This window comes from Dipodomys merriami, unplaced genomic scaffold (assembly GCF_024711535.1).
Source record: "Dipodomys merriami isolate MVZ:Mamm:240054 unplaced genomic scaffold, mDipMer1.0.p SCAF_12, whole genome shotgun sequence".
Classification (NCBI taxonomy): Eukaryota; Metazoa; Chordata; class Mammalia; order Rodentia; family Heteromyidae; genus Dipodomys; species Dipodomys merriami.
In genome coordinates, this window is record NW_027202493.1 from 14,977,666 (window position 1) to 14,992,259 (window position 14,594).

At 40.6% G+C, this 14,594-nt stretch overlaps 1 protein-coding gene across 4 annotated transcripts in view; it reads right to left on the reverse strand.

Moving 5' to 3' along the window:
- The window catches only part of Dlc1 (DLC1 Rho GTPase activating protein), a 436,178-nt gene that overhangs the window by 157,961 nt on the left and 263,623 nt on the right, over positions 1-14,594 (reverse strand). The window contains exon 1 of one of the 4 annotated variants that reach the window (XM_070016286.1): positions 1,653-1,839. The exons of the other annotated variants lie outside the window; for them this stretch is intronic. Coding sequence (XP_069872387.1) covers positions 1,653-1,791 — 139 coding nt within the window. The 5' untranslated portion in view covers positions 1,792-1,839. Of the gene's footprint in view, positions 1-1,652; positions 1,840-14,594 lie in introns of those variants that run through there. 4 annotated transcript variants of the gene reach the window in all.

Consider the following 14,594-nt stretch of genomic DNA (forward strand, 5'->3'; position numbering starts at 1 on the left):
GCTTTGAACTGTGATCCTCAGATCTCAGCTTCCTGAGTAGCTAGGATTACAGGTGCGAGCTACCAGTGCATGGCTTTCTTGTTTCTTAAAAAAGGATGAAATGCTGGGAACCATTGTTTCACACCTGGCATGTCAGCTACTTCAGAGTACTGGAGTCCAAAGTCAGCCTGAGTAGAAAAATCCATGAGATTTTATCTCCAAAAATAATCAGCAAAATACCAGGCTAGAGGCTTGTCTCAAGGGGTTAACGCAACAGCCTAGGAATCAAGTCCAGTAAGCACACAAGCCCCAGGCTCTGTGTTCAAAGTCCAGCACAAAGTTAAAAAAAATATGCTAGAATAATCTTTTTTGTTTTTTTAAGAGTCATCCAGTTACAATTGGGCATCTTATATAGCTCTGTAGGTTATCACTTAAGCTTCTTCTAGTCAATTGTAAACTATCACGGCATAATAATATACTCATTAATGTATTATAGTTTTACTCCAAAGCAATAAAAAAATGGTTAAGTTTAAAATATTTTGCTATCTTTCTTTAGCTTTATGGTTCAGCTAGACATTGTTTACTCTCCTCTTATTCTGGGCGGTATTGTTTAGTTTTAACAGTCAAAGATTTTCATGCTTGTGATGGTATGAAACTGTATTATCTCCCTAATCTGCAGCACAACCACACACCCTAAATTCCATCTTCAAGTCATGTCAGGAAAATGGTGTGAAAGACCAATGACCTTTCATTAAGAACAGAGCCTAGAATTCTTGACCGACCCTTGGAGATCTCTTCTAATACTGTCAACAATTCAAAACTCTACTCAGCATAATATATGTACATGTATGTATATATGTATAAAACAATAACTGGGTTAACCAAAAAATGTTAAGAAAACATAATATTTGACCCAGGCATGTGGACAGCCTGGAAACTGCAAGCTCGAGTGTGACAAAGCCCTGCCTGGATTCAGTCTGTCTGCCTCCTGAGATGATGTTTGCATCAGCTTATGAATATTCTTCCTACCTATAGTGAGGCAGAAGTCCTTGCTGTACTCTTTCAAACTGGGTCTGCCATTTGGGCGCTGTCACATGAGCCTACCACAGTTGAACTGTAACCACTGCATGTATGTTTTATTCTATTTCAAATGTCTGCCTCTTGGAACTCAGGGCAGTTGTAGGCTGTCCGTGGAAATACCAGGAGACTCTCTTACTGGGCAGCAAGACTACCCCAGTGACCCAGAGCCCTGCCAGGCCCTGGTCCTGCACATACCCCTTGGGGCCACCTCAGGCCAGACCAGATTCACAGATGACCCCTCCACAGCCCTACAGACGCGCAGGGCTGCCATTTGCCATGGCCAGGGATCTCCTGACACTCCAAAGGACCTTGTTTTTCTTTTCAAGGTTAAACAAGAAACCACATCAATCCTCATCTAGAAATAATCAGACCAATCACTAGAGAGGTATCACTGGAAACAAACAAACAAACACCCTTCCATTCCCGCCTCCAGCACCACGACCCAGGGGCAGTGATGGAACACGAAGCCACCACCGTCAGCCCCGGCTGATGAGATCCTTCATGGCTATCCCAGCTAATAACCGGGTCGGTGCCCAGCATTTTCTTTTTAGCACCTCTTGTCCCCGCCTGCCCCTCCTCCGCGCCCCCCTCACCTGCCAGCCGCCGGTCCCTGGTGTTTTTCCAAATTACATCCAGGGCTCTGGCCGTGGAGTCTCTGATGTGGTCGCTGAAGGACCTCCGGAGAGGGGCCCGCAGGGGCCGGGCCATCACGTGGGCCTCGGGGTCCCCCATGCAGCCGCAGGGGTGCCTTCAGCGCCGCACGGGCGCGGCCACCATCCTGCGGTTCCCCGGCCGGAGCTGTCCTGGTCCGGGCGCCCGCGGTGGCGGAGCGGGACGCGCGGATCGCCCCCCCTGGGGGAGCGGAGACGCGGCGCGCGCCTTCAGGATGCCGGCATTGCGGCTGGCGCTGCGGCCCCGGGAAGCGCCCACTGCAGGCGGCCTCCTGGACCGCCGCCAGGCGCGCGCCGACGCCACATCTGGAAGGGCTTAGGACCGGCCCGCCGCCCGGCGAGCCCGGCTCTCCAGCTGCAGCCTGGGCGATCTGGATGCCTCTAGCTTCCTGTGCAATCCAATGCGTTGACTTGGTACAGGCTGGGCTGTGGTAGGAAACGACACCTCTCTGCCCCCCGGGGGCCCGGCAGGTAGAGAAGGCGGTCTCCACGGTTCAAGGTTAACTCTCCTCCTCCGCAGTGCTGTGCTATCTAGCTCCAACCCTGGGTTTAGCTCACTTGCTTGGGAGTTCAGCTTTATTTTCATGTATATTTGATTGTTTGGGATTAGTTCTGGGGGGCTCGAATTCAGGGTCAGGGAACACTGTGTGTCAGTTTCCCCCTTCCCCCCTCCCCCCCTTCAAGGTTGATGCTCTACCATTTGAGCCACAGCTGCACTTCTGGATTTTTTTTTTTTCTGTTTCTGGTCATTTGGAGATACAGAGTTTTACGGATTGTTCCGGTTTGGGATGGTTTCAAGCTGGGATCCTCAGATCTCAACCTCCTGAGTAGCTAGGATTACAGGTGTGTGCACCTGGCTCCCCTTGAAAGCCCAATTTTTAGTTATGTGGATGGGGTGAAGACAGAGGTGTGATAAGCCACCCCCACCACCAACACACACACATCACACTGGATTCTAAGAACCAGACATCGGAGTTTAAAACATATTATTAATCAGCTCTTCGCAGTTCCCTACTTATATGTTAGGGGCTGATTCAAATAATCCTAGGTTTTACCACCACATAACTTTTGACTACCCCCTGGTTTGAGAACTCCTTATATTTTAAGTAAATAAATGTTCATCCTCCTCCTCTTCCTCCTCCTCCTCATTATTATTGTTGTTGTTGTTGTTGTATATCAGGAATTCACCCCTTCCCCCAAATTTTTCAAAAATAATGAGCACTCTTGGAACATTTTTGAAAATAAAAATATGGGCCAATTGCTTTTTTACAAGATATGTTCCTGAGTTTCTAAAATGCCAGATAAATCTATTTCTGTGCCAATGAGCTTGGCAGATTTTCTGCCTTTGAATCATTATTAATCCTTTCTTTTCTCACTGTCTCCCAAATCCCAGCTCATAACTTTCAAGGTTTGGCAGTAAAGCTTAATATTGGCATGAGATAGCATCAAAGGGCCAGTTTATAACCTTTGCAAGATGAGATAACCCTGCAAAAGCACTTTGTAAATGGCAAGGAATCATGTAAATGCTAATTATTACTTTAATTATATTTTATTCATGAGGTCATTTTCTGCCTACACTGATCTCTTGAGTCTTTTAATGTCTACAACATGAATTCACTTTCCCATATCTTTGAAAAGCTAATTATACAGAAAGATTATGAAGATTGTGAGGCTGTGTTCATGAATTGTAACACACTAGTAACCTTGCTTTTTAATAGTCCATATGTTCTAACTTGTGTTATTCTCAAATTGTTAAAGTTGCTAAGTATGCTGCATTAGTCTGTTTTGGGGCACTACAATGAAATATTTGAGGCCAGGATCCTTATAAAAACGTTTATTTAACTACTATTTGGGAAGCTGAAAAATCTTAAGATTGGGTGGCTTCATTGGTTGAGACCCTCAGAGGGCTTAGGTGGCCCATAGCAGAAAGAAGATAGGATAGCAGGGAGTGATTGGAGTCAAGGTCATTCTGTAAGCATTCACTCAGAACAAACTCAGAGTTCCAAGAGAACTACTTTAATCCCTTCTAAGAACAATCTATAATTCCTCACTATGTCTTACCTCTTAAAGGTTCTGTCACCACACTGAAGATGAAGCCTATACAATATGTGAATCCTTGGGAGATTAAACTCAAATAGTATATAGAACTTAGGCTCTCCTTAATTAAGAATATGTTTCTTTACCTTCTCATAGGGCCTGGCATAGACAAGAAAGCAGCAAATATTAACCACTGAATAACACAGATCTTTGTGTCTGGGAGAATTCCAAGTGAAATTCCCCATTGGAAAACTGCACCCAAATCACAGGATAGAGTTAACGATAGAGCATGTGCCTATCATTGGCAAGGACCTGGGTTCAATCCCCAGCATGAAAACAACAGAAACAGAAAAGCCCATGAAAATAGATTGCCTAATAACCTGGTTCTGTTATAAAAACAAAATACCCCAAATCTCTCCATGTTAACATGTGGGTTTGTGTGTATATTGTGCTTTAAAGTGGACTAGGGACTTTAAAGCAGTGTTTTGATCAGATTGAGAAAGACCACTTGCTGAGGCACAGCATAAACTACCTATAGCATGATTAGTGTCCTGAACTACACATTATGCAGAGCATGGAGAACTTCAAGATGAATCTCCATCAACTCTGTTCTCAAGGTAAGATCATATTGACCGCTAATAACTTAACAGTGTGACAAGTTTCATGGCAGGTGCACGTCCACAATGTTATGGGAACAAAGTAAAATGTAATCTGGATTCCTGATTCATTCTTTGCACTTAGCTTGCCTAGAAGCCCTGTCTAGGACTAAGGCAAGGTCAGGGACACTCATTCCTTCCCAGCATGAAAGTCAGCAGTGATTGCTGACCTGTGCAAAGTGAATGAGAGTGGGAAGCTCTTCTTCCCCCACACATAAAAAGGAAGAGGAACAGCAAAGGAGAAATAGCACTTCCTCCTGTAGAGTGTGTAAAAGCCCATATCTCATCACAGCAGTCCCCTGTGGGTGCAACCATTTCTTCTTTGGAGTTGAAGAGTGTGAAGCTCTGGGAGAAGATATTTGAAAAAGGTCAGTTAGCAGGGGGCTGATCTAGGATTTTTACCTAGTGCTGTTTACCTCTGGATTCCATTAGCTTCCCAGTTAACTTGATTGGCCTTACATTAACATTCATAATGACTCCTAAGTGACATCTAGCCCAGTTGACACTAAGTTGTGGTCCCAAGTTTCTTAATCTTAGTGAAATAAAAGTATCAACCTTACCCAAAGTGGAGGAAGCCTGAATGTCCAGATTGGTTTTCAGTGATCCTAATTATGGGGAAACTAAAGGGCAATGAACCAAGAGGAATCAAGGCCAAGCTCAACACACAGTTAAACAGAGCTATGGTCTCATCCCCGATATGTTCCAGAACAGCTCTCTTTCTCCTTTGAGTCATTCTTCTCAGAACAGTATTCTTGGCTTTTCATTGTAGCTCATCTCAGTGAGTAGGAAAACTCCAACTTATTCTTAGCATAGGCCCAATTGGGTAGAATGATCCTAACAAGAGCTTTTTATATAAAAACAGTTTATAAACATAACTTTTATTGTATGAGTGAGCGTCTCCTATATTGTCCAGGATGGCCCCAAAATCTTGATCCTCTAGTCTCAGCTTCCTAGGTGTTGAAATTATAGTTGTCAACCAACAGACCTAGCTAGAGGAATGTTTTCAAGCAAGATATGAATTTGTTATTGCTTCTTTTTTTTGCTGGTCATGGGGCTTGAACTCTGGGCCTGGGGACTGTCCCTCAGCTCTTCAGCTCAAGGCTAGCACTCTACCACTTGAGCCACAGCACTACTTCTGGCTTTTTCTGCTTATATGGTGCTGAGGAATTGAACCCAGGGCCTCATGCATGTGAGGCAAGCACTCTACCACTGAGCCACCTTCCCAGCCCCTATTGTTACTTTTTATCATATTCCAAATTAAGACTGGAAACTTGATTCCTTATTTCTGAAAACTCATTGAATTTTTGTTGTGAGGCTTTTTCATGCATGTCAGTCATATATTTGAGTATGACATAAAAAAAAAATCTCTCAAATACCCAGGTCATTGAATATGCCACACACAGGAGAGTGCTTTTTGCAATCTACTGTTTACAAAATAATTCCTCACGCTGGGTGTCCACAAATTTGAAATAACCCCAGTCCTCTGTGTCAGGAAGAAGTGAGGACAGTTGGTGATAATTAGTGTTGTCCAAGCTTGGCAGATGGGGAAAGTAGAAAGATAAGGAGTCTATTGGTTTTTCAAGACCCATTGGGAGTTGTACAAGACATGAGGACACTAACACTGCTCTGACAGCTCTGCAGTCCTTCCTTTTGTGGAAGAAAGCTAATTTCAGCCATTGGCCAAGGAAAGCTGTGCAAACGTCTCTAGATCTCTGGAGAGCACAACTTCCCATCTACACATTAAACACGAGAAGCTGGCTGAAGTAGGTTTCTAATATTTTCCATTTACAGCAATTGTCTTGCTTTGATATTGTATTGCAGACTTTTCTTTTAGCTACCAGCTATCTTCAGTTTTATGGTGGTTCTGGGTCCCATCCTTCCTGATTTAGTAATAGGGACATATTGTTTTCCGGCATACATAGAACCAACCCACTGTAGTGTTAGGGCCACTCTCATTTGCTTATGCACCTTATTTAAGCTTTCTCTGAATCCATTGAGAACCTTAGGACTGCTCAAGATGCTGGTAGGTGTCTGTGGAATAATGATGGGGAGTGGAAAGTGTATTAGGAGTCAATGCTTATGCCAAGATCTCAGATTTGGCATGGGAAGACATTTATTAAAGCTCCATTTGGTTAGACTCTATTTGTGATCCACTTCTTGTAGCTGGACATAAAGTTAGTGAATGGCAGTACCTACCACAGCACCATAAAGCTGCCTGAAGGCCTGTAACTCCACAAAAGGAATTCTCTATTATGCAGATATTCAATAATTACCACAAGGAGAATTTGTAGAAGGAAGACTCTGCAACCCTAAGAAATGTCTAAATAGTTTCTGTTTATTCCAACAACTCATACCTAGCATGTAGGTTATATGAGTTGTTGTTTTTATTGTAGAATATCTAATATGACCATCCTTACCACATTTGCTCTGACAAATGGAAAGTTTCTATCTCAGTCTGTTTCTACATGTAGAATCCTAAGGATTACACTGATTGAGTTGAGGAATCTCTTGGGATAAACTCTGATAAATATTTGTGACCAAGGGAAAATAGCAAGTAGTGACACCCCCAGAATTCTTTCTATTATCATAATTTCAGACTTTCTCTTCTTTCACAAAGGCTAATTTCTATAGAAAAAACACCAACGATATCTCACTGTAAGAAAATGGAAAAGAAAGAATATATTCACACCTTATACTGACTTAACAAGAATAGAATATCTCGTTAGATGTGATGGCTCATGTCTGTAATTCCAGTGATAGGAGGATCAGTGTTGAGGCAAACCTCGGAAAAAGCTGTTATAATTAAAAGCCTAAGGGGCTCAAGTGTTAAAGTACAAACTCTGAGTTCAAAACCTTAGTATTAAAGAAAAAAATGGAATAGAATATCTAATGGTAGAATAAATTTGGTGAAAATGTAAGAGGAAGAAAATTCCATTTCTCTGATGCTTCATTTCCTTTTTTCTTCTTTTTATCCTTTTATTTCCCTATCCTGTTTTTCCCCACAGTATAAAATTTGTGTTTTATTTATTAAAGCAGGGCAGAATTATGATATAGAGTACAGTGATGTAAGTTCTCTGCACATTCAGATTTAGAGAATATTATGGGTACTTGAATTGCCGTGAAATTATGCTTATTCCCCAGATACAGATACTTTCTGTATCTCATTATTAAGATTGGGATAAAAGTGATCAAAGACTAGCTAATTATGAATTATAAGACTTCTTTCTGAGCAGCAAACACAAAGCTCGCATGTTTGTTTTTTACTTGGAACTTGCAATATGCTCCTTGCACAAATGACCGCACAAGGACCAGATTTTAACAGACCTGTTTGGGTTATGACAATTTTCTGTCACCTTAAATAGGAAGCCTACATTAACAATAAAATCAAAAGCAATTTTATTTTTTCCATATATATTTTTATTGTAAAAAAAGCAATTTTCATTAATATAAGATACTCAAGTGCATTTATTCAGAGATAACCTAAAATTGAAGTATTTCTCTAGGTTAATATTATCTATTGATTGTACTTTTTAATTAATAAATGATATGCCTTGAGACAAGACTCCCAAAACAGTGACTATACCAACTTCTAGAATGTTTTTGTGAAAATCTGCTTTCAAGGTAATTTAGGTTTTGGGCATAAGGGGATCCTGTGGATACAGAAGCAGACACACACACACACACACACACACACACACACACACACACACACACACACACACACACACACACACACACACACACACACACACACACACACACACACACACACACACACACACACACACACACACACACTACCTCCCCATCCCCTTCCCATCCAGAAAAATAAACTAAAGAAAAACAACACACAGAAATTGGATAATGGGATGTAAGGACTGTGATCTCAGACAGAGTGAGTTTTGCAGGTCTCTGGGGTTCAGCCCTTTGGGCTCTCCAGCCTTTGTCTGTCTACTGATCTGCTCAGGTAAGAGAAGGAGCAATCCAAGGGTGGTGAAGAAGAAGTAGAAATCAGTACAATAAATATATGTTAATAAAAGTTCTTTCAAAAACATTGAGAGAAAATGGTTGTTTGAGTAGCTCCAGATGGAGAGGAAAGGGCCAACGTTTTGTGAGATTTTCATAAGCCTCTGTGATACAGTTTGCATGCTGAATGTCTTTTAAAGACCATGTGTTAAAAGCATGGTCTCCCAGGTGTCACTCTTGGGAGATGGTGGAGCCTTTCATAAGTGAGGCCTATCCAAAGTGTGCTCTTGAAAGGGATTGTGAAGCCCAGTTACCTCTTCCTCCTTAGCTCCTTAGTTTTGGATGTAGGTGATCATGTCGTTACCATGTGCCCCTGGCCATGATGTGTGACCACAGATCCAGAGCAACAGAACCCACTGAGCCTATGCCAGAACCTCCAAAACAAACCTTTCTGCTTTCTAGAAGTTAATTATTGCAGGGATTTTGTTATGGTAACAGAAAAGCTGACTACCACACTCTGAATCAAACAGATGTTCCTTGTGGGGTTAGTTGGTTTGTTTTGTATTTTTTATTTGCATGGAAAAGCAACACTGGTAATGTTCTAATTGGAAAGTGAAAGAATACTCTGCAAAGGAAATGGAAGTGTTTTTGCGTTTGCAATTTCACGCACAATGAGTGCTTTACATCTGGCACTAAGACTAGATTGCCAACGATGCAAGTACATTGAAGACCAAACTATTCAAAGAAAAACAGAGGATATATGGTGGCAGGAAACAGAAGAGGCTACTTTGCCATTTCAGTGTAAAACAGGATTATTTAAAATCAGACTTCCTTTCTGTGTAGCTAATTTTTTAAGGAAATGGTTAACATTTCTTAGGTGTATTATTTGTTCAGAAATCAGTTGAAATTAGACATGTTTAGAAGCAGCTGTTTTCATTGTTTTTTAAAATTCCTGTTTTCTTTATCTTAAAGTTGGCATTTCTTATTTATTATCATAAGCAAGTAAAGTGTAAGTTTTGAAACTTAATGCCAAAAGCAAATGTATAACTCATTAAAAAAAAAAACAAACCATGGGGGAGGATAGGATGGGAAGGGGAAACAAAGGAGGAGGCTACAATGCTTGATGAGAAATGTACTCATTGTCTTGCCCACGTAATTGTAACCCCTCTGTATAGTATCTTCACTATAAAAAAAAAAAAACCCACATTTCTTCTACCTGTTAAAAGTCAGGCACCATCAGCTCACACCTATGACCCTAGCTACTCAGGAGACTGACATCTGAGGATCAAGGTAGTCAGCCTGGCCAAGAAAATCCATGACACTCTTATCTCCAGTTAACTAGCAAAAGGTAAGAAGTAGAACTGTGGCTCAAGTGGTAGAGTGCAAACCTTGAGTAAAAAAGCTAAGGCCCCGAGTTCAAGCCCCAGAACTGGCATACATATATAATCACATCAATCATGATTATCATGGTCATGAAATGCTTTCTGATATGGTAGCATATCATTTTAAAAGTACTGTTCCTGTCTTTTGATTTTTTTTTTACTACTGAATACAGAGTTAAGAAAAGGAATGTTTAGATCTTTGCAGCCAGGGAAATTACACTGACTAATTTAATATGATTTATCATTCTTAGTAAAAACTATACTCATTCTCCAAGGCCTGTTGGAGCTTGGAACCATCCCATTTTCCGCTGTCTTCTCTCCTTGCAAACACAAGCCCTGGGCCTCAGCTGGCTGGCTGCATGATTGCGTAACTGAGCCTTGTACTTCCCCCTGCCCTGATTTTGTGCTGGAGATGCCTCTGTCCTTCCTTCCCAGTTTTCAAGGTTTTCCTTGTTTGCTTTTTTTTTTTTTCCTTTCCCTATTCTATCAGGACAACTCCAGCTTGGTGACCTTTCCCTCAGCAAAAGTCCAGAGTGTCTTAAGAGTTTTACTGCCTAGCAGTTAGCACTTTTCTTGCTCAGCAGGCTATGTCACATGCTCAAAGGGCATGCTCTCAAGATCCAGAAAAAGGAAATCCGGAGACATCCAAACCAGGGAGGCAGGAAAAGGCTGCACATAGCAGTGCTAATTTCCCTGAGCTTTCTCCCTTTAACTCTGGCCCTCTAGTTTCTCATGAAGAGAGGAAGAATTAGAAGACAGAGAGAGAGTGAGAGCGAGTGAGCAAGTGAGCGAGAGAGAGGGAGAGAGAGAGAGGGAGAGAGAGAGAGGTGTAGAGGCTTCCAGGAATCTGACTTTGAAAATAGTCTACTAAATTTCAAGATACACCTTAACTGACATTGCATTAAAGGTATACCTTTATTCTCAGTGAAAGTTGTCATTCTTTCAACCAGATAATTATTATGTACAAGACATCCAAACATAAATCAGGTCTGGATTTTTTTATAGAGAAAATAAGTCCTACTAATGACAATAAAATAAGATATAGTATTTGAGAGTTCAAGAAAAAGTGCTGATTTCTCATTTCTGGAGGTTCTGAAAGGATTCAAAGAGGATGCAACTATGGAAATCTGCAGGTGGCACCAAAGGAAATTTCAGGAAAAAAATGATGATTGTGATAAAGATACTGAGGCAGTGGGTGTAAGGATGTGCGAAATAGGAAATTTCTGCAACCTAGTTTTAGGGGGCAGCTGGAAACGAGGTGCAATCTGAATGTGCAGATGCACATTCAGTTGAGTATGTTCCCAAGAGAAAGGGTATAGACAGAGAGGAAACAAAGCCTAAATTTCAATGCAATATACCTTATCTAAGCATCATGGGGGGTGAGACTCAGTGAGATCTTCATTATTTTCTTCATTATTGTCTGTAGGATATTTATAAGGACTATGATATCAGTACATAACCATGTGCTCCATTATGCTTACTAGTATTTGCAATGAGAAAATAAAAGTGACAAAAGAGGTGACACTGATCAAGATGTATTGTACTCACAAACTGACATGTTGAAACCCCTTTGTACTACTATTTAGTGGTAAATACAGCCCTGTTGAATTGAAAAATGAAAACCAATATCAAAGCATTAAAATAAAAGCCAAAGCACTGCCTAAGGTATTTCTAAAATATAATTCCATAGAGTTCATCAGATGTATATATATATATCCTGCCATTGTATCACTTACAGAGACATTAAATAGGAAGGGATCACAAGATATTATGAGGTAATAATCCCTTGTATTCATTCCTTCTTCTAAAAAAAACAAGTCAAATAAAATCAAAACCAAACCAAATGTGGAACCATAAAGAAAATAAAATGGAGGTAAGCTAAAGTCACAGAAAATGGTAGGGAAAGAGCAAGAGGCTGAAGACCTACCACAGGTGAAGCAAAGAATTTCCAGATGTGGAATTCTTTCAGTGGGTCAAAGCTACTGGCCTGGCTCATTCTTGTTCTACCAGAAAAAAAATACAAGTTGAGTGTCTTGCTAACTACTCGCTGTAATGGAACTAAGGCTTCTTTGCGGACATCGTAGACATTGTTTTCTTCAGGAAGACATCTGTGTATCTGTGATCTGTTTGTGGAAATCTGTAGTCTATTCCCAATGGGAATGTTTTTGGGACGCCTAAAGGTATTTGCATGGATGTAGGCGCATCTCCATTTGGATAGACTTACTGAACGTCTTCAGTCCACGGTCCTCTTGTCTGTACCACAGCCAGAAAAGGGTGCTCCCTGTAAGTGAGGACCAGGGGCTCCATGATCTGTTTATTCTCAGTTGTCAGAGACCGTCTGGAAAAAGGGCCTCTGATTAGTTGCACAATGATGAGTTCCAACTTAGAGGCAGGGTCACAAGTCACAGTAAGGTGACTCTTTAAGGGCCCTAAAATTGGTGTTTACAAATATTACAAAGTAACAAAAGCTTTGTTATTGTGCTAAAGCAGCTCCTTGCATTACTAAATTTACAAAGTAAGTAGTGTCTTTCTTCCTTCCTTGAATCACTCAGATGGTCTTGTTTCATATAGCTCAAGTGTGGCTCTCTGTCATTGCTGCTTTGGTGGTAGCTGAAAGGTAGTCACCAGAGGTCCCAGATGAATTAACTTAAAAAAGATCATAAAAATATGTGATCATACGTCACATATGTATATGTAAATTCCTTCTTTAAAAACTAATTTTTTTGTTGTACTTTTATGAGTATACTAAGAAGTGGGGTAAAACATGAGACATGGAAAAGTAGAGAAAACAGCTTTGGAACAAGAGAGATTCATGTGCTTCTGGTACAGTGAGTATTATATAAAATAATAAAGGGGAAATACACTCGCTTTTGGGAACATATTTAGTAATAATTTCTTTTTGAGAACTTGAAAAAATGCCACAGAGAGGAAATTTAACAAAGCGAATGGCTGAAAGAAAGTGACTTTCCACAAAGAAGAAGGGTAAGGGGTAACAAAACAGTGTGAAATTTGTAAGAGGTTTTTACCATATTGGAAGTTTTTTGAAAAAAAAAAAAACAACTTGAAGAAGCATTAAATAAATCCCTCTAACTTCATGGGAGAGGAGTCTCCCCTTCACCAGGGTTTTGCTTTTCATGGTTTTAGGTCTGTGTGGTCTGGAAATGTTAAATACAATAGTCCAGAAATAAGCTATTGATGATTTTAAGTTGTGTACCATTATGAGTAGATGATGGGGTATCTTCCTGCCTGGAATGTGAATCCTCCTTTAGTCCAGGTTTTCATGCTGGATACACTACCCACTGTTACTGGCTACCCCACGTGTAGAAAAGACTTCAGTATCCATGGGATTCTGTACTATTTATGGTTTTAGGCATCCATGGGTTATCTTAGAACACACAAAAAGACTAATGTATTTATATAATGGAAAAGAAATGCATTGGAAAGAAAATGATCTACCAAGCCATAAGAAAGGCATGGAGAAGCTTTAAATGAACATCACTAAGTGAAAGAAGCAATCTGGGACTCCATACTGACCACCATTAGGGTACCATACAGAATAGTGCCATTGCTCTAAAAACCCCTCCTACTCTGTTCTTTTCTGTCTTCCTGCAAACCACCGGTCATCACTCTTCTGGCTACTTGTTTTGTTTTGCTGTTACCAGAATATCACAATTCGAACTGTGCTTCCCACTCCGTGTTTTAAACTTAAAATCGCTATATAAAAGAGCCTATTGATTCACAAGTTCCTTTTAGGTGCCCCAAATGGTGTTAAGTCATTTTTTTTAACCAAAAAATCCTGACAAGGCTGTTGGGAGGTAAAAAAATATGAGACAGAAAAAAATACTTAAAGGCAATGAAGGTCCTTTTAGGATTAAGAATGGAAATGTCCGGGCTTATATGCACTATCTTGTTTCATTTTCTGAAGTTAATACGAGTAGTTGTTAATACAGAATGATATGTGTGTCACAGATAAATATTTGGGGAGGGGGATAGAGTTTATTAAAGGAGTTTATTAAAGTCAAATTATGTAGAAAGCAAATACAGGAGGAATGGCTACAGGTACTAATTAAAGGTACTGGTTAAAGGAGGATGAGAAGTAAGACTAGATTGTGGAAAAGTTGATTCATCTGCCTTGACCAATACATGTTGCATAGAGACTTAAGAGCATACACACTAGCCTGCACTGCTTGAATCCTGCCCTGACTCTCAGGTGGCTGGTTTAGGAATTCTCACTCAGCCTCAGATTCTATATGTCTGTTACATCCATAGAAGCCATACCCCAGAGTATAGATGAAATACATTTATATCTATAAAGTGCTTAGAAAAGTGCAGGCACAGAATCAATGCTATTACCCATTCAACCATTCATTGACACAAATGAACTAAAACATGCCAGAAGGCTGGAGTTCCCAAAGTACTGGGAGTAGGTTGACTTTTCAGGAAATCACATCACAATGGTGAGAACACTTAGCAAACATAGACTGGAGACGTAAAGACCTAGGATTATTAAAAAAGAGAGCAATGAGCTACCATGTTAATGTCCACCTATCTATTTCCTCAAATCCATAAACAAGGATGGTCTTGTCATTTGTATTAAGAAGAAATTTGTAACATGAGCACTTGGAAACCATAGGTATGGGAAACTTATGGTTAACTAATTAATTAGTCCACCATGGGTCTTGAACTCAGGACCTTGACTGCTGTCCTTGAGCTTTTTTGCTCAAAGTTAATGCTTGTGTCACAGCGCTACATCTGGTTTTCTGGGGGTGAATTGGAGATAATCTTCACTGATTCTTGCTCTGGCTGGCTTGAAACTGCAATCC